Raw genomic sequence first — 18,488 nt, forward strand, 5'->3', positions numbered from 1 at the left:
TCCGCTTTTGCATATCCTATAAGTTGTTTTTTACTACCTCCGTCCTTAATTATAAGACATTTTGAGAATTTTTTTTGTAAGACTTATTTTCCATTTTCAGCTACATTAATTATTTCTTTACATACATGCTCCTATTTACTATACATCTTTTTCTTCAATCAGCAATCAATAACATGTTGAAAACATAAATCATTCCTCTCTCTTAAAGGATAAAATTGTAAAAACAATAGTAATTACGAACATATTTAATACAAATATCCACCATCTTAATTCCCGTTATTTTAATAATATGTTGTTTTAATAATTTCTCTTAGGCAGTGTTTGGCATCACTTTTTTTTTTTATCATGCATGGTTCACGCTTCCCATGTCACTTTTACCGTGACTTTATGAAGCTAGAAATTCCGGCTTTTTCCTAGACGTGTGTTACTATTCCAAACACATACTTAATAGATGTTATGAACGTTGTTTTTTTTTTTTTGTGGTGGTCGGGATTTGAACCCTGAACCTTGCATATTTTTATGCATTTTTCATACCCAACTGAATTAAGCTGACGAGGACATGAATGTTGGGTTTGTCGACTCTTATTTAGGTTTTTCCAATTATTTTTTTCTTCTTCTTATTTTTTCCTCTTTTGAAAAAAAATAAAAAAAAACTAAAATATACTAACTAGAGAAAACGCGAGTTAAAAAAGAAGATTATTAAAATAATAAAATAAATAGGACTATAGATGCAAGAGATCTCTCTGAATATGATTGAATGTGAGTTGAATTGAAAGGAAATTACACAACTATACTAGAGAGAGATCTATCTAATCTATTATTATTTTCTTTGAATCTGGAAATGCAATGGGTTTAGGGTCGGTATTGATATACACGATCTTAGCCCTAATTGTTCTCTTTTTCCTCTCTTCACACTCTCCCTTCAACAATCACCACTCTTCCCACCGTCATCGCCGCCTCAAACTCCGTTCCAACTTCACACTCTCTCCATCCCGTTCCCATTCTTCTCACCAACCCGTCCCCTTCGACCCACTCGTTGCTGAGCTCGAACGCCACCGCGAAGACAAACAATGGGAACAACAACACATCCAACACGCTCCTCCTCACGAATCCCAACCCGAGTGGGAAGACTTCATGAACGCTGAAGACTTCATCAATGATGAAGATAAGTTCAATGTTACATCTAGACTTCTTCTTCTTTTTCCCAAAATTGATGTCGACCCTGCTGATCAATTTGTTGATCTTCATGAGTTAACTATGTGGAATCTTCAACAAGCTCATAGAGAGGTTCTTCATCGTTCTCAAAGAGAAATGGAACTTCATGATAAGAATCATGATGGTTTTGTTTCTTTCTCCGAGTATGATCCTCCTAGTTGGGTTAAATCTGCTGGTAACCTTCTTTTTTTTTTTTTTTTTTTTTTTTTTTTTTACTTACTTTCTAATTCTAGATCTGTTCTTTGTTTCATATCAAACACTAACCTTATAGTAATAATTTACAAGTAATTACTAAATTTAACCGTATATATCCGAGTAGTGTTTGACATCAGACATCTCAAGTATTGAGCTGTGGATGAAGAATCAACATGAGAATAAAATAAGTGTAGCGGAGATGATGTTGTGTGGTAAGATTAGACACGATAAGATTAGAAATGACTACTTTAGAGAGAGAGTTGGGGTAACAACTATAGTAGAAAAGATGGTGGAAACTAGGCTTATGTGATTTGGGCATGTAGAGAGAAAAATTGTAGATTTTGTAGTAAGAAAAGTAGATCAGATCACTAGAGGCAGACATAGACCTAAAAAACCATAAGAGAAACTTTTAAGAAAGATCTAGATGTTAATGAGTTAGATCGAAATATGGTTTATGATAGAATATTATGCCGTAATTTAATATATATATACGACCCCACTAAGTGGGATAAGGCTTGGTTTTTGTTGTTCTTGTCAGTATGCCACAATTGTCGTTACAGTGAACTTTTGATTTTCACTTTTGTTTTTATAGTGATTACTGTCTCTGTGGTGCATTGTGTATTGAGTGTTTTAATTTGTCTTGAATTTTTCAGATAAAGAATCTTTTGGCTATGATATGGGTTGGTGGAAAGAAGAGCATTTTAATGCATCTGATGCAGATGGAGATGGTGTTCTTAACTTAACTGAGTTCAATGAGTGAGTTTTTCTGCTATTTTTGTTTCGAAGCCTTGTTGTTTACACTTGCATATTTAGTTTATGATGTTTTTCAATTTGAGCTAACAATTATCTGTATTCTCTTTTGTTTTAGCTTTCTGCACCCAGCTGATAGCAACAGCACAAAGCTTCAACAATGGTTGTGCAAGGAGGAAATCAGGTTGGTAACTCATTTCTCATAGAAACTGTCACAGCTCAATATTGGTTTCTTAAAGAATAAGTTATTTCTGTTTGGAAAGTTTTTACCCTAACATGTTTGTAGTCCCCTGTATAGTACATTTATTAGTTTAATCAATTTTTAAGTATATAATTTGTATCTTTTGACAATTTATTTAACAAATATATGTATGAATATAAAGGCATATTATATACAGTAACTTACTGACCAGAGAGCGACTTTGAGATGTCATGTTACTTACTGACCAGAAACCAATTCATTCTCCTGATAATGAATTACATTTCACATTTGGCCTTCTACACACGCAGCTGATGAACAAGTTTGGACTTTTATCATAAAACTAGGACCTCTAGCTGTATTCACAATCTTAAATAGAAAAGCTGTTAGCAACCTGATATGCATTACAAAAAATGTGGGGTTGAAATCTCCCTAAATTGAATTTCTTTATGCCCAAGGGCCCCAATCATCTCTCAGTACGACAAGATGATCTCCCTCTCAATCCCACCTGTTATTTATATACTGCCCCATCCTTACTATTCCCAAATAGCTACTAATTGACAATATAGTTGTTAGTAATGTCATATGTATTACAAAGAAATGGGGTAAAATCTTCCCTAATCACAGATACGTTGCTGCCAAACTGAGGGTTTGCCCTTCTTTATTGGGGTGCTTATTTCATGACTGTGAAAATTATTCCCAGCAATGCGGATTTTCAAAAAATATGGATTTCCACGTATGTTACAAAGTTAGAAAATTTATTCTTGGGCATAAAACGTTGCTGTGAACGACATAACTGCCAGTTTCCCATGAAGGTGGGAACTCTTGTACCCCACTATTACAAATAAGTTGGTAAAACTTTTAACTTAGACTTCTTAGATTCACACAAGATACTTGCAATCTGTGGGATCAGATGTTTGGCATGTGTCATGAAGAACAATACAGTCGTATACCTTGGTTCCAAACACACACATCTGGCTTAGGTATTTAGCTTATAAGGGGATCATCAATATATAGATGACGACGATGATGTTTAAATAACTTTTATTTATCTTTTTCTTGCTTTCTAGTCTAAATAAAGAAACATCCATTAACTAGGTGCTGGTAAAGATGAGGGATATATGAGCGTATGCTTCTGAAATATGCAATGTAATTTGTTGTATAAGGTACTAATATATATATCCATAGTCTAATATATCCTTAGTAATGCTCGGGGTCATTTTTAATCTCACTAAGATTGTAAACCTTTGCTCTGAAGACTGGATATTTTGCGGTCACCTAAAACCCACTTGGGTTGGCCTGATGGTATTGACTTGAGATCTGAGAGTGTGCTCCTCCTCAAGGTCTCAGGTTCGATTCTCTCCGGTGCCAATTTGGGTGGGCTAATTTAGCTTAAAAAAAAAAGTTGAATGTTTAAATCATCTGTTGGGCTATTCAAACCGATGGGTTGTAAGTGATAGATCCATGGTTGTTTTTTGAATTTTGCCTTGCAGTCAGGGGCCTCTTCTAGGAGAAACTGTAATATTTAAATAAATTTTGTAGGTAATTGTGCCCAATATTAGAAATATGGGAAATATTTATATTTTATATTTGTTAATTTTTTTACTGAAGTGAATGAGAGATTTTCAGTATATACAATTATCTTATTTCTATCGCTGCCTTGGGGTACTCATGCTCATGCATCCCTTTATTTCTTTATAGAGAAAGAGACTCAGACAGAGATGGGAAGGTCAACTTCAAAGAATTTTTCCATGGGCTCTTTGATTTGGTAAGAAACTATGACGAAGAAAGTCACAATGACTCCCATCATTCTGATAATTCATTGGATGCTCCAGCTAGAAAATTGTTTGCTCAGCTTGACCAAGATGGTGATGGGTATTTTCCTTTTTTCATCATTAATGTACTTTCTTTGAAACATTATGGTAGTTTCCTTATCGTATGCTATCATTCACTTTTGGATTTTCATCTCTTTCTGTACAGGTTGTTATCGGATATTGAACTACTGCCTATAATTGGGAAACTCCATCCGTCCGAGCATTATTATGCAAAGCAACAATCAGAATATATCATTTCACAGGTATTGGATTTCACCATACAATAATTTACACTCTTGTTGTCAAAGGTGTTATTTTTTTCATGTAAAGTCATATGAATACAGGAATGCCCATAGGTCTATAGTTATCAAATCACAATTCAAACGGTGAAGCATGGAGCTAATTTTTAGCTATAAATTGCATCGCATCACATCAAATTGCAAGATTCAGAATCATAATTAGAAGTAACTGAAATGTATAATATAAAGGATGTTCACTGCTTGATGTTATCTGAAAACCAGATGGTAGTTGTTAGTGTGTTATGTTAGTGGGGGAAGTTGAACCGATGACCATCCACCTTATAACTCTCAGTATAATGGTCGGTGTAACTATTTCAAATTAGAAATGTACAAAACAACTTAACCATAATTATATTTCAGAAGCCAAAATAAAAACAGATCAAAAGTTTTAGCTAATTAAGTCGTGTGAAAGTGTGCAAGTAACTTTGTAAGTCCCTTTTTGAGCAAGTAATTGAATGAGTGGCTGTGTTAGGACAGGTGGGTATTTTCTTGGAAGGATAAAGGGAAGACAACCAAAATAATTACTGCTGATAGTTACAAATTACAATGGTTAGTTAGAGCCGGTACATTAGATAAATAAATAGATGAATGTTAGGGAAAACCAGGTTATTATATTTTAGAAAAATTAGGATTAGGGAACCGTATTGGGGGAGGCTTAACCCCATTCGACCTAGCAGATCTTCGAAATCATTGAAAGGAACAAGGGTTATGACAGGGGAGAGGCCTGTTCTTGGGAAAGAAAGGTGGATCTATCTACCTGTGTTGGGAGTCTCGGGACCAAATCATTGGAATGGTTTACTTGGGCAGAAAAAGTAATCCTGACAAGCATTCATAGATGCAAGAACTATATACAGGGATGAAATCAATTCCAGAATGACCAAGTGGTAGAGATGTTTGAGGCTGAGGGAATTGTAGTGGAAATTAAGATTTAGGATGAAGGGGAACAGCGGTTCATGCGGAAACATCTAAAAGTTGTGGATTATATGGAGTCTGGTTGCGCCCCCACAATGCAACCACTGGAGTTTCCGAATTCATGCTCACATGAGGTAGGTAATGGGTTGATACCACTGGAGATGCACCAAAGGTTCATCTTGCTAGCAAGATGGCCTGGCTTAGGAAAAGAAGAAAGAGGAACATGATTCTAACCTATTGGGCCAGGCCCAAATTAATCTCAATAATTTGATTCGCGGAGGTGATGTAAATTGGAAAATTTTCAAACTAAACTCATTTTTTCACTTGGTGAAGTCAAGGAATATCGAGTGCATCAGCCATTCTCTTATGTGGGGTACAGATCAGAACGGGCAGGCAACAACATAGATTATTGCTTAGCTGCTGCCATCAAAATGGTTTTTTGAAACTTATCAGGATCTCTAATGGGAAATTATGGGGGTCAGGTTCCAGAAACTCTTGAGCTTGAGAAGTTTCTGAAGGCATTAATTAGATAAATGAATAGGTTGATGAAAGGGATGACCGATGTTTCTGAGTTGTTAGCATTTTTGAGCAAATCCATAAATCCAATGTGAAAGGGATTATCCTTGAAGGACAACTCCTCCTTTTTGTGTAAAGTTTCAGATTTCTTTCTCCCATACTATTAATGGACCTAATGCGTTCCAAACAAACCCTGGTATTTGATTGTAATAAATATTGGATTAAATCCTGAGTAAAGAAACAGATTTATTCTAACACAGAATCTCCCTCACTCCCCGTCCCCAGGAATCAGAAAGCTTATTGAAACACTCAAAACAAAAAGAAAAAAAATGTAGAACAGGTTATTCATGTGACCTGTACCTCCCATCCAGTCCCATTTTCAATCATTTGTTGTGAACTCTTTACCCCTCTTTTTCCCTTTTAGCCTCCTTACTATAATTTTTTTCTTCTTTTTCTCACGACCCTTCCACCGTCTAAAGCAGGTGGTTACAGTTAGAATACCCTTTCCGACTCAATTCTCTCACTATATGAGTGTGAATTGTTGATTCTCTACTATGAAGGATTCTTCTACTGTGTACTCTAGTAATAGACAGTGTCAATCACACTTACTATGCCATAGTATATTCACCTTGAGACAAAAGTTCTTAAAAACTATTGATAGATGATAGAACTCACATAAAATTAATATAACTGAGTTTATTGAATGACAAGAAGGAGCTCAAAAGCTCTACAGCAGCAATGAAAGGAAAACCAGAGCCTAAGTTTCCTACCAGAGATATTCTCTTATTACCAACTCAATAGCAAATGCATGAATGACCCCACCACTTCACCCTACTTCCCACCTTATAATCCCATTCTCTAACAGAATTACTTGGAATACGTCGGTAACTAGTTCATCTTCTGACCCGTTGCCTCAGCTCTCTTTCTTCAGAATAAACCTGCCATATCATCATATGGCGAGCCTCCCTTGGGTCATTTCCACTACTGGATCCTCAATGGAATTAGAAGGGCTAAGAGTTCTGTCACTAGATGTTTTTGTTAGCCAACATATCAGAAACAACAATGTTATATGTTTTTGTTAGAAAGTAACGCTTCTGCCTACAACCATGAAGATTGGTAATACCAGCTGCACTTTGTGATATTTATTGCTGATACCATACTGGTTGCTACTTTTTAGTTTTTTTAATTTTTTTTTTAATTTTTTAAGAAAAGTAGGATCTTAGCTTGCAATTGATAATCCTACTTTCCCTTCGATCTCTTCAAAATATGAATCGTCGGTGATGAGTTCCCATTCTTTCAGAATGAGAATATTTGGTGTGTTTTGTCTGCAACTATTTTTAAGATGAATTGCTCCTTTTAATTGTTATAGCTTCTTGCGGGACCTTGTAAATCGATTTTATCATCCATTTATTCTTCTCCAATTATGGTTTAGTTGTAGAAATATGCACACTGCACATATGTTTATGATAGTTTCTTATGGTAGAATAATAATGTTATTTCTGATATGACGAGCGCATAGATCACTATAGCTAGATTCATCTCCATTCCCAGCTGCCTAGAGAACTTGTTTTTGTGAATATGATATACTGGTTCATGAGAGAGGAAGTAAATACTCCTTTGGTGGGAAAGCAGGGAAGTACATATCTTTTGTTTAACAATGCACTATTAACCAATGTTTCCTTTTATAATATCTTAGGGTGTATTTCTGATATGAATTACGAAATATTGTAGATTGATCTGTATTTATGCTTTTGGAGGGTTTACATTGTCGTGCTTAATTTACATGTTGGGCGTTTTTAACTAGATGCATTGAACTAAGTTTCCTGACTATGGCCTCAACATGCCCTTCAACAACTGTTGTGTAACATACATCTCATTAAACTCTGATAGTTCAAAAAGCACGCCAGCATCTATTGAATTGCATTATATGCATTAATTTCATCAGTAACCATCGTATACTTTTATAACAGGCAGACGTTAACAAAGATGGGCGGCTCACTTTGCCTGAGATGATCGAGAATCCATATGTATTTTATAGTGCTATTTTCAACGATGATGAAGATGAATATAATGATTACCATGATGAGTTCCGATAAATTCATGTTAGGTGAGGACTATTAACTTTCCGCATCTATCTCAAATCTTAATCTACATTTAGTGAAGATTTCCATTATAATGTTTTTAATGATCATCGATTGCAGAATATTGAAACAATTTCAGTGACAAGGAGTCCAAATTTGAAGGTTATGAGATGGCAGAGTTTTGATGTTTTGCCTTTATTAGGTTGCTAGTCTCAATCCTGGTGGGGTTTTTGGGAATGGCAACATTGGTTGCTTCTTTCCATTCATATTATCTGTTGCTGATAGGATCCACCATGGCTTGTCATGGAGTCACACCTAGATCATCTGGAGGGTAATAGGATCTTAACTTCATTGTAAAATTAGAATGATATATACAGATTTTCAAATCACACTGGATGAGCCGTCATTAATTAAGTGTTACACTCAGTTCTCGATGGATAACACATGTACCATATAACTATATTGACCAATTTGACCGTCATGTTCCTAGATGGACTAAAAGATTTATTTTTGAACCCAATTCGCACTCATTTTGCTTACTAAGCGTTTATGAGAAGGATGTACCCCATAAAAAGTTTATAAGATGCCCATCAGTTATGCATTCTGCTTGATAAAGTTGAGTAAAACTCCTCTAAGTATATCTGTGATCATCGGATTGCAGGATACATGAGTCGCAAGGAGTTCGAAGGCTTTATTGATTTGATATCTCAAAGCCTTACTTTTTTAATTGAGTTCATATTTAGTCATTATATTAATATTTATTTTAGTCACTGTCAGATTACAGAACTAAAGATAGTCATTTTTGAAAATGTTGGAGATCAAATAAGAAAATTTAAAGGGTACTGATTAAAAGAAAAAAGCTTCATATGTTTGCAAGGACAAGATGAAATATGTTTGTGGCGTATGCCGTTCCTTATAGCATCAATGTTCCGGATTCATGTTTGAGACACTTTCTTTCTAAGATACTGCCTGCTTTGATTCTTGAGTGAGCTGCTCTTATGGTCTTGTTTTTAGTTAAAAGACAACTGAATAAATTGATGAGGGTGGAATGTGGGACTTTTTGTTGTACTACGATTATAACTTAAAATATGCTCCCATACAAATTCAAACCCATTCCCATCCCAGCAAATTAATGAATTCAGCACTCTGTTGTGCTAGTAGGCGTCCACATTAGTTTAACTTTACAACATAATGGGGGCAACAATAGATCAGGTCATGCTATTATATTTTTAAAAAGTAATCATGATCGTAACCTAAGCACCGTAGATTTAAATAATAAAAATGGTAGACGTTATTTAACCATAAACATAAAAGCAGTAACATGAGCGACAACATGTATTGTTGGATCAGTCACCAATAAAAAAGGGCTGCAGTGCAGCCAGCATAAACATATACATTTTGTGCCTTTTATCTACTTTACAATAACAATAATCACAGTTTTTTTCTTCATAAACATATCGTTATTGCAATGGCCAAACAGCTAGATATCATGGAACTATCTTAATCTGTTCTAAAAATATTATACAATCTAGTATCCACTATCAAGGGAAAAACATAAAAAAACTGTCCCTACTGTTTTTAATATTCCTTCTTGTCACCTTGTGTAAGGCTAACGTGCCCTCTATAATAACTGGATCTTTTAATGACTACCTCACTTTAGGCATGAAAGTTTCAATGACTGAAACCAACAGTACTAAGACATGCTCAAGCCATTGGAAATTCATTTACAGTTTAGCTGATAAAGTGAAAAGATTTCCAGGTTTGGTGAGGAGGGAAATTTGGAAAGTTGGCAAAGATGATCCAAGAAGGATACTCCATTCTCTGAAAGTTGGTCTTGCTTTAGCACTAGTATCTTTGCTGTATCTAATGGAACCTTTGTTCAAAGGGATAGGATCAAATGCTATGTGGGCTGTCATGACTGTGGTTGTGGTCATGGAGTTCACTGTAGGTAGACAGGCTATTCTCATTCTCAATGACATCATCATCATTATTATCATTTTGTTATTGTTATGTGTTTATATCACAATCTCATAGGTATTAAGGATCAGTTATGATTGCAGGAGGGACTTTAAGCAAAGGACTAAACAGAGGATTGGGAACTTCGTTAGCAGGATTGTTGGCATTTTTTATTGAGTATCTTGCAGATAACCCTGATCAGATTTTTCGAGCAATTTTCATTGGTGCTGCGGTTTTTCTTTTAGGTAAGTCTTTATTATATCATGAAAGAAAATTGACTCTTGCTTTAGTAGTAGTACTTACATTTGTTTGTTGACATTTTAAGAGAAGCTTAATTTGTGGCTGGAGCTTCCTAAATATTTTTCTTGGCCATTGTTTCACTGTTTGTTTGCAGGAGCTGCAGCTACATTTGTCAGATTCATTCCCTATATCAAGAAGAATTATGACTATGGTGTTATGGTATTTCTCTTGACCTTTAATTTGATAATTGTATCGAGTTACCGTGTTGATAATGTCTTGAAGATGGCAAAAGATCGCATCTCAACTATATGCATCGGCGTTGGTCTTTGTCTTGTTATGAGTCTATTTGTATTTCCGAATTGGTCAGGGGAAGACCTTCATAAATCCACCATATCAAAACTTGAAGGCTTAGCCAACTCTGTAGAAGGTAAAAAGCCAGGTCACCACTTCATTAAAGAATATTGCTTATGTTTGTGAAACAAGAACTGCTGAAGAGTATTTGTAAATTAAAGATGAAAAAAGTTGATACCAATAAAAAAATAAAGATGAAAAAAGTTACTATAGTTCTATTGTCTCAATCTATATAATTGATGGTGAAAATAATGATGCAGCTACTGTTGTGGAATATTTTTCTGATTCTAAAAAACAAGCAAATGAAGATGATTCATCAGAGGATCCCATTTACAAGTGCTATGAGGCCGTTTTAGATTCTAAAGCTAGGGATGAAACACTGGTAAGTCTGTGCCCTTTTTTGTCAAGTAAAGTATACTAGGAATTTCCCTTTATTTTTTATAAAAAAAGTATATCAGGAATTTGTTTTTGTAACAGAAGATCTTACAGTGTTGAATTAAACAGGCATTGCAAGCAAGTTGGGAGCCAAGATACTCAAAATGCTGCCAGAGAATCCCATGGCAGCAATATGCAAAAGTAGGAGCTTCTCTTCGCCATTTTAGTTACACTGTTGTAGCACTACATGGATGTTTGCAGTCAGAAATTCAGGTACTAAATCAGCTATCGATAAGGTTCATCATTGTGATCCTAGATTATCGGTCATGTATTGATAGTACATGGATGACTATAACTTAATATAGAAATCATTGATTAAGATCTATATGCAGGATTATAATGATGTTCAAGGTCATTTTGTCTGTAAATTAAACATGAAATGCAATAGTCTACATTATTCTATTGGCTAGCATCTTCATAATTATCGGAATAACCTTTGGTATAAAATATAACTCTCTTATTTGAAGTTTGAATTTGCACCTTTAACTTATGTATTATTTAACCCATGGTTGTTGAAGACACCAAGGTCAATCCGTGATCTATACAAAGATTCTTGCATCAGACTTGCACAAGAAGTATCAAAAGTGCTAAGGGTAATGGCCAACAGCATAAGGAAAAAACACCAGTTTTCCCTTCAAATACTCTCAAACAATCTCAATGAAGTTTTACAAGACCTTGACAATGCATTGAAATCGCAACCACAACTTTTACTAGGCTCAAGGAATAGTCGAAGTCGAACCCCCAAAATATCAACTAAGGCAACTGCACATAATGACAACAGGCTTGAAGAAGAAACAAGACTCTCATTATCAAGTATTAAAAGTGATTGTTGTTCCCCAGTTGGAAGTAAATCTAAAGAGCACTCCCGAGAACAAATAAAAGAAGGACAACGACAGAAGAAGGTTTTGAGGCCACAACTTAGTAAAATTATCATCACTAGCCTTGAGTTCTCAGAAGCACTGCCCTTTGCTGCTTTCACTTCTATGCTAGTGGAGATGGTGGCAAAACTAGATCATGTTATGGATAAAGTTGAAGAATTGGGAAGAATGTCACACTTTAGAGAGTTCAGAGATGGTGATGATGATGAGAATATTGTTGTCACTTGTGAGAGACCGAAAATGAATATAGTTGATAATGACTTGCCTTCTTATGGAGCAGAATAATTGTTGCTAGATGTCTATCATCCCATTAGCAAAGTTATATTTTATGCCTTCTACATAGGGCAGAATAAGGCATGTACTGTATCCCGGCAAGTAATTTTTGCGTACATTATAGCCCTTAAGTCTTAGTTTTGAGATCTGAGTCCTAATTATCCAATGCTAAAGGGATCCAAAGAACTAGCTAGTAAATATTCTGAACATGAAAACTCTGACACAACAACTACCTTTATTTGTTAATTTTGAAACATCAATGGAATAAAATGTAACAATAGTCGCAACAAGTTGCAAGCAATCAACACTAAACAATAATTTTGGCAATAAGATTAGTCAACAATATCAAAATGATAACTTAGCAACCATACCACAGTCTCAGTGACCAAATTGACATTACTTTTGTACGAAGCATGAAAAATTAGCATACTTATGGCAAGTTAAATCATATCATAAAAAATATCCATTTATAAAATACCAAGCATGAAAAAAACTAGTGAATCAAAGTACTACTGCTGAATTACCAAAATAAAAGGTACTACTATAAACCTAATACTTCTTGCATCCTCCTAATTAAGAGCTTTTGTCGGATAAGGTTCCCATCCAAGCAGGAGGCAACATGCCTGTTTGCTCATGGACAGTCTTGAACAGAGGTGGCAGCATCTTGTAGACACCAGCAACCTCTTTCATACCCATAGAACCTTCGGCTATTCCGCCTCCATTGTCCCCTCCATTAGTCCAAATACTAATCTTAGGTTCAAGTCCACGTACTGCCTCAGCATTAATCTTAGCCATCTCTTGAAACATGCCACCATTTATCATCAAGTAATCCCTTAGAGCTGTGTAGTCGTTTCCAAGTGCATTGAGAAGTGTACTTACATACGCTCCTTGAGCATTTCCAAGTGTCACAATCCCCTCTGCCTCTTTTTTCTTTGCGTATAGATCTGCTTCAGCTGCTTGCTTGCACGCATAAAATGTTGCATCTGCCAATGCTTTCTGTGCTTCTGCCTCTGCCTTCTTCTCGTACAGAATTGCTTCTGCTTCTTTTTGTTTCTTGTATAATTCCCAGTTAGCCTCTTGTACATAAACCATTCAGAATTTCAACCAGTACTTAAAAAATAAACATTGAAAATCATTCATCCATAGTCCATATAACATATTAAAAAATAAGTCTCATTACATTCATGTATGCGAAAAAACTTTAACTACAGTGAATTATTTATTTTCTACCAGAAGATATTGAAGTATTAATCTTGTTGCTAGTAAAACAATTTGAATAATAATAATAAATAAATGAAAGGAGTTATATTTGCATGGACTAAACTAACCTTGGTTTCATATTGAACACTAGCTTTGCTAAGTAAATCAGCTTTAAGCTTCTCAGTACACTACAAGAAACATTGAACTTAGCTAGGAATTATACCGAGGAATTCAGTTTCCTCGCTAGCGACATTGCATACCGAGGAAAATTTCCTAGGTAAGCTTCTTTGACCGTTTGACCACTGCAAAGCTGTCAGCATGTGTGTTAGCGAGGAAATAGAGGTGGTTAGCGAGGAAATATTTCCTAGGTAAACACATGGTACAGAATGCAACAGCTTTTTGCAGGTAAAGGAAACATGGCAGCTGTATTTTCACGTTGGAGTGTGAAAAAAGCCTGGCAGATGCAATTGATATTAGCAGGTGAACGTTGAAATGCACTATATATATATATATATATATATGTCTTTGAACACTTCTCTATTACATTTTTCAAAGCATTCATCTTCTCAACCTCACCTTGCAACTCAGCTTCCCTTAGAACCACAGATTTAGCAGCCTCAACTTGAGCCACTTGAGCAGCCTTAGTCCAAGCCGCTTTCTTCATCGCCAACTCAGAGTTAGCCTCAGCCTCTCTTTGATTCTCAAAAACCTTCACTTCAGTCCTAACTCTAAATCCCTCCTTGTTACTCTCTCCAGCCCTCTGCATCGCAATAACTTTCGTCTCTGCGTCAATTTTTGCTGCATTCTGCAGTGTTTGTCCTTCCCTAGATTTCGAACCAACTTCACCTTTCATCTCAGCTTCTGCCACATCAACCCTAGCTTGATTCGCTGCTTCCATTTGCGTCTTTTGCCCTAAATATGAGAAATATTCATGCCCAGGCACGTCCACCAATTGCTTAACATTCGCATTGTAAATCAATAATCCGAATTGATTCAACTCGAGTTGAACTTTCTCGAATACTTCTTGTTTAAACTCTTTTGTTCCTTTGAAAACCTCTTCCATGGTCATCGAAGCAGCGAGGACACGTGTCTCACCTTCAATGATTCCTTGAACGAGTTCCTTGACGTGGTTCGAGAGTTTATCATGAGGGGAAATCAGTTTAGCGTATTTGAGGAGGCTTTCGTGATCGTCAACACGAGGACCAATTGTGAAGACCGCAGGAAGAACGAAAGGCAGTTTTTCGGCACTCATGGCTTGAACTTCGAAGGTGTAGTTCACCGGTGAGAGGTCGAAGACAGTGGAAGATTGACCAGGGAAAATCCATGATTTCTTTGCAAGTTTGATGTCTTCGATTCCGGCTCCGGTTAACACCAGGTACTCGGATGCTTTTGCTACCCTGTACATTGTTGGATTTTGATTTGATTATTGAAAACCTAGTAAAGAAAATTGAAATAAAACACTTCTGAAAGTGAGTGTGTTCTTTCTTATGGCTTAAGGTTTATGTTTATATATAGAGAAAGTTTGTTATGCGAAACTGGGAGGAAAATAGCATCAGTTAGTTGAGAAAAAACAGCATGAATATTCGGGCTTAACCGTTATACGTAACTACCCTTCAAGGAAAAATATTATTGGATCTTTTTTTATTTATTTTCGGAACCGAATTTCTTTTATATTTTTAATTTTGGCAATAAGATTAGTCAACCATATCAAAATGATAAGATTAGTATACGTTAAAGTGCATGGTTGGCAAAATTGGTTACAATTCTACTAAACTAACCTTATTTACTATTAGGGGTTGTATTGGATTGAGAGTTTGAAAGATTGTTTTGGCAAAAAAAATCTTAAAGATTTTAAAAGACTTTGTGTGATTGTATTGATTTTGTGGCATTTTAAAAGACTTTTTACAATCAAGATTTTCAAATCAGAATTTATAACTTTTACTTTTAAGATTTCAAAGGATTGTATGAGATTTTAAGATTTGAAAGGATTGTATGATTCTTAAGAAAAATTCAATATTAGAGTGAATGAAATTGTAATATAGAATTGACCGATAATAATAATAATAATAAGTTGCTCAAAATAACCAAATAATAATAATAATTGTTCCCAAAAAAAAAAAAACGAAAAAATTGTTGGTTAACAACAAAATAACATAACATTGTCATTACAAATTCAAATAATTAATAAATTAGAAAACAAATTGACTTTAAAAAAATTTACACATGAATCTGCAATTTTGAAATACAAGCATCAGTATGTAACGTGGACAACAACCTTCTTAACTGGAACGAGCACATCAACAATGAGAAGCAATAATATAAAAAATTAAAAGTGTACGGTGTGAAATTGGAATAATTACGTTGAAGGAGAGTAGAGGCTATGACTCTGAGGGCAAGAGACAAGGATGAAACAAAAGTTATGAATGTCTCAAAAAGTCTCAAGGTTTTTTGTGAGATTGTTGAATGAGCATTTCATGTGTATTTTTAACTAAAAAGTCTCACAAAATCCACTCTACAATAGAATCCATTAAAATCTCAAGATTTTTTTAATACCAATAGACATTTTATAAGTTACTATAAATCTCAATTGATGCCATGGGAATTGATTGCCTTGAATAAAAAATCTTGATTGTCTTGATTCAATATCATGAGATTTATTTATGTTTTATAAAAGTCTTGATTGAATACCACAAGATTTTTTTATTATTAAAAAGTCTTTTAAAATCCCTTCAAATCTTAATTCAATACACTCTCCTTAGTTTATTTCTCACCATCATCAATGCAAACTTATACATGGTAATTATCAGAGGGACACATTGGGAAAAAAGAATTAATATGAAAATAGTAAATGACACTTATTTTAAAACAATTTTTTTTTTGCTGCTAAAGTGACATTTATTTTGAACCAGATGAAGTGGTTGATAATTCAAGTTTCCCCAACATTGTCAAAGTTATTGCCAATGTTTTTGAGGAATCCTATGAACAATTACTAGGACACAATTGTTGCGTGTCAAAAAGTGGATATCGAACCATTAAGCAAGAGGATCTGTATATCCATTGTTTTAAAGTTTTGAGTGAAAATGTTGTGTTAATTTTACTTGTGTAGTTTCTCTAGGATGTGGCTTCAATATAAAAACCTATTGTGATGATAATCGGTCTCTCCTCGTGTCCAAATAACAATTGCACAAGAGAGTGTATGCTTACTGTTTAGCCGTAAGGATAACATTTGAATTAACACTCTTGCTCACAAAAAAGAAAAAGAATATCTAATGATATATATTTTGGCTTAAATATTTTATTAGTCCATACTAATATGCAACTTAATAAAATTATTTGTGTGCGTTGCGGTCTCCAAGAGGAAACCTTTCTTCATAGTGTGTGAGACTGTAATTTTTTAAAAAGCATTTGAAATCATGTATGTTTTAACCACCCTGTCTTCTTCTCCAACATGAACGAGCATGACTGGCTCAAGGTTGGCACCATTGGTTCATATTCTTCCATCTTTGCTGCTACTATTTGGTGGGTTTGGTGCCACCGAAATCTTATGTGTTTGAACAATAAAAATTGGTCCATCAACCGTATTTCCTCCAACATTTAGAGTATGGTTGAAAAATTAGCAGTTTGCTTCCCTTCAACAACGAATGACACACCAACTGATAGATTTATCAAATGAAATAATAACAATCAATTCATCATCATCCTTTACGATAACTGCCTGGCAGTGTCCTAAGAAATAATGCATGTTTTTATATTTATCAAGTTTTTCTGCCTATATTCAACATTTCGCTGACATTCGTCAGACTGAGTTATTCACTATTTACAAAGACTTGATGTTGACCAAAGAGATGGATATCATAGAGTTATTTTGTTACTGATATGATTCTTCACGGTGTATCAACCTCATTAAAGGTCCTATAATGATGTTCCATGTGTATGTTGTTTTCATTCAAGACATCAAGGATTTAATCAAGTAAAGTAATGCCACAATTTTCCAGACCATTTGAAAGAGGAACCAATGTGCAGATTTTATGGCTACACTTGGATCTTCTTCGGGAAGAGACCTCCTCCTTCATGTCTCTCAACCAAAAGATCTTCTGAGCCTCCTAAAATACTTACTTTTCTAGAGACTAGTTTTTGTGCTTTATGTTTTTCCCCTTTCTTTTTTCTAGAGAATAGATATTGTGCTTTTTGTTTTTCCCCTTTTCTCTTTTTGCCTTTTCTGTTTAGCCTTGTAATAACCAAAAAAAAAAAAAAAAAAACTCATATAAATGAAGGAGGTGTTAGGGTTTAAATTTCAGTCTAGACATTTGGCCTAGAGCTACAATTTTTATTTATTTTTAGTTTAGATGGCCTAAAAATTGGATACAAGGACTAAAAACAAATTTGATAACTATAGAATAATCCTTTTAAAATTTTAAAAAGTATAAAAATTTGAAACAAAAGAGTAACAAAACTAAACCTTCCCATCTCAATTATTAGTCCGTGCACTTACAAGTAAGATATCTCATTCCCACAAAAAAATAAAAAGTTTATTAAAAAAAAAAACTGAATCTTTAGTGAAAAATCTAGACCTGTATTTTCGTTTATTTTTTTACATCAATCTTCCGATTTCTTGAGTATGTCAAGACCTATATTTTTATTATGAACGAAAAATAGGTGAGGCAAAAGTAACAAAAAATAATTTCACCGATCTCAGCCATCTTCTGGAGTTTGATATATGACGATCTCAACTGGAACCCTAGCACCGCTGCCTCCCACCAATTCTTTTCACATACCGCCCCTTCCAATCAATCTCGTGACAGAAATACTGTGCCTGCTCCCCGTGAAACACCTCATTCAACTCCGTTGTGTCTGCAAAGTCATGGAATTCTCTTATCCCTGAGGATTCCAATTTTGCCAGGAAACACCTTCACTTCTCAACCTACGACCACAACCGCCACCACCTCAATATACTGAGTAAGTACTCCTCGCACTAGTTACTTCTACTTGATTACCCTATCTCGTCTATTTTCAGCACCATGTTAAGCACGCCTGCAACACAGCTTTGGTGCCCTCCGATTGATGCATGGAAATTTGATTGTGTTACGACTTGTGATGGCATGCTATGTTTTAGGGTTAATTACTCTTTAGCTCTCTTGTGCAACCCTTCCATCAGAAAATTTAAGATATTGCCT

General features: G+C 35.0%; 3 protein-coding genes across 3 annotated transcripts; 2 read left to right on the top strand and 1 right to left on the bottom strand.

Annotated features, from left to right (window-relative positions):
• The first annotated feature begins 734 nt into the window (after positions 1–734).
• Positions 735–8,501, top strand: LOC25485668 (calumenin). The gene is made up of 7 exons (XM_013614940.3): positions 735–1,390; positions 2,064–2,166; positions 2,279–2,344; positions 4,061–4,234; positions 4,340–4,436; positions 7,871–8,007; positions 8,102–8,501. The coding sequence occupies exons 1-6, from the start codon at positions 847–849 to the stop codon at positions 7,994–7,996; spliced, it is 1,110 nt and encodes a 369-aa protein (XP_013470394.1). The 5' UTR covers positions 735–846; the 3' UTR covers positions 7,997–8,007; positions 8,102–8,501.
• Positions 8,502–8,688: 187 nt separating this feature from the next.
• Positions 8,689–12,369, top strand: LOC25485669 (aluminum-activated malate transporter 14). Its single transcript, XM_013614941.3, has 6 exons — positions 8,689–9,929; positions 10,042–10,182; positions 10,332–10,604; positions 10,789–10,910; positions 11,033–11,176; positions 11,482–12,369. The coding sequence occupies exons 1-6, from the start codon at positions 9,644–9,646 to the stop codon at positions 12,124–12,126; spliced, it is 1,611 nt and encodes a 536-aa protein (XP_013470395.1). The 5' UTR covers positions 8,689–9,643; the 3' UTR covers positions 12,127–12,369.
• A 309-nt stretch (positions 12,370–12,678) lies between these two features.
• On the bottom strand, positions 12,679–14,782 carry LOC25485670 (flotillin-like protein 1). The gene is made up of 3 exons (XM_024776666.2): positions 13,859–14,782; positions 13,434–13,502; positions 12,679–13,188 (listed from the first exon to the last, which is right to left on the bottom strand). The coding sequence occupies exons 1-3, from the start codon at positions 14,717–14,719 to the stop codon at positions 12,688–12,690; spliced, it is 1,431 nt and encodes a 476-aa protein (XP_024632434.1). The 5' UTR covers positions 14,720–14,782; the 3' UTR covers positions 12,679–12,687.
• Positions 14,783–18,488: the final 3,706 nt, after the last annotated feature.

Source organism: Medicago truncatula, chromosome 1 (genome assembly GCF_003473485.1).
Source record: "Medicago truncatula cultivar Jemalong A17 chromosome 1, MtrunA17r5.0-ANR, whole genome shotgun sequence".
In the NCBI taxonomy this organism is placed as follows: domain Eukaryota; kingdom Viridiplantae; phylum Streptophyta; class Magnoliopsida; order Fabales; family Fabaceae; genus Medicago; species Medicago truncatula.

Coding starts and splice junctions, on each gene's coding strand:
- LOC25485668 (XM_013614940.3), top strand. CDS start 847: ATGGGTTTAGGGTCGGTATTGATATACACGATCTTAGCCCTAATTGTT. Junction 2,167..2,278: donor AACTTAACTGAGTTCAATGA/GTGAGTTTTTCT, acceptor CTTTTGTTTTAG/CTTTCTGCACCCAGCTGATA. Junction 4,235..4,339: donor CTTGACCAAGATGGTGATGG/GTATTTTCCTTT, acceptor CTTTCTGTACAG/GTTGTTATCGGATATTGAAC.
- LOC25485669 (XM_013614941.3), top strand. CDS start 9,644: ATGAAAGTTTCAATGACTGAAACCAACAGTACTAAGACATGCTCAAGC. Junction 10,183..10,331: donor TGCTGCGGTTTTTCTTTTAG/GTAAGTCTTTAT, acceptor GTTTGTTTGCAG/GAGCTGCAGCTACATTTGTC. Junction 10,911..11,032: donor AAGCTAGGGATGAAACACTG/GTAAGTCTGTGC, acceptor TGAATTAAACAG/GCATTGCAAGCAAGTTGGGA.
- LOC25485670 (XM_024776666.2), bottom strand. CDS start 14,719: ATGTACAGGGTAGCAAAAGCATCCGAGTACCTGGTGTTAACCGGAGCC. Junction 13,503..13,858: donor AGATGAATGCTTTGAAAAAT/GTAATAGAGAAG, acceptor TGTTTCTTGTAG/TGTACTGAGAAGCTTAAAGC. Junction 13,189..13,433: donor ATGAAACCAAGGTTAGTTTA/GTCCATGCAAAT, acceptor TATGTACAAGAG/GCTAACTGGGAATTATACAA.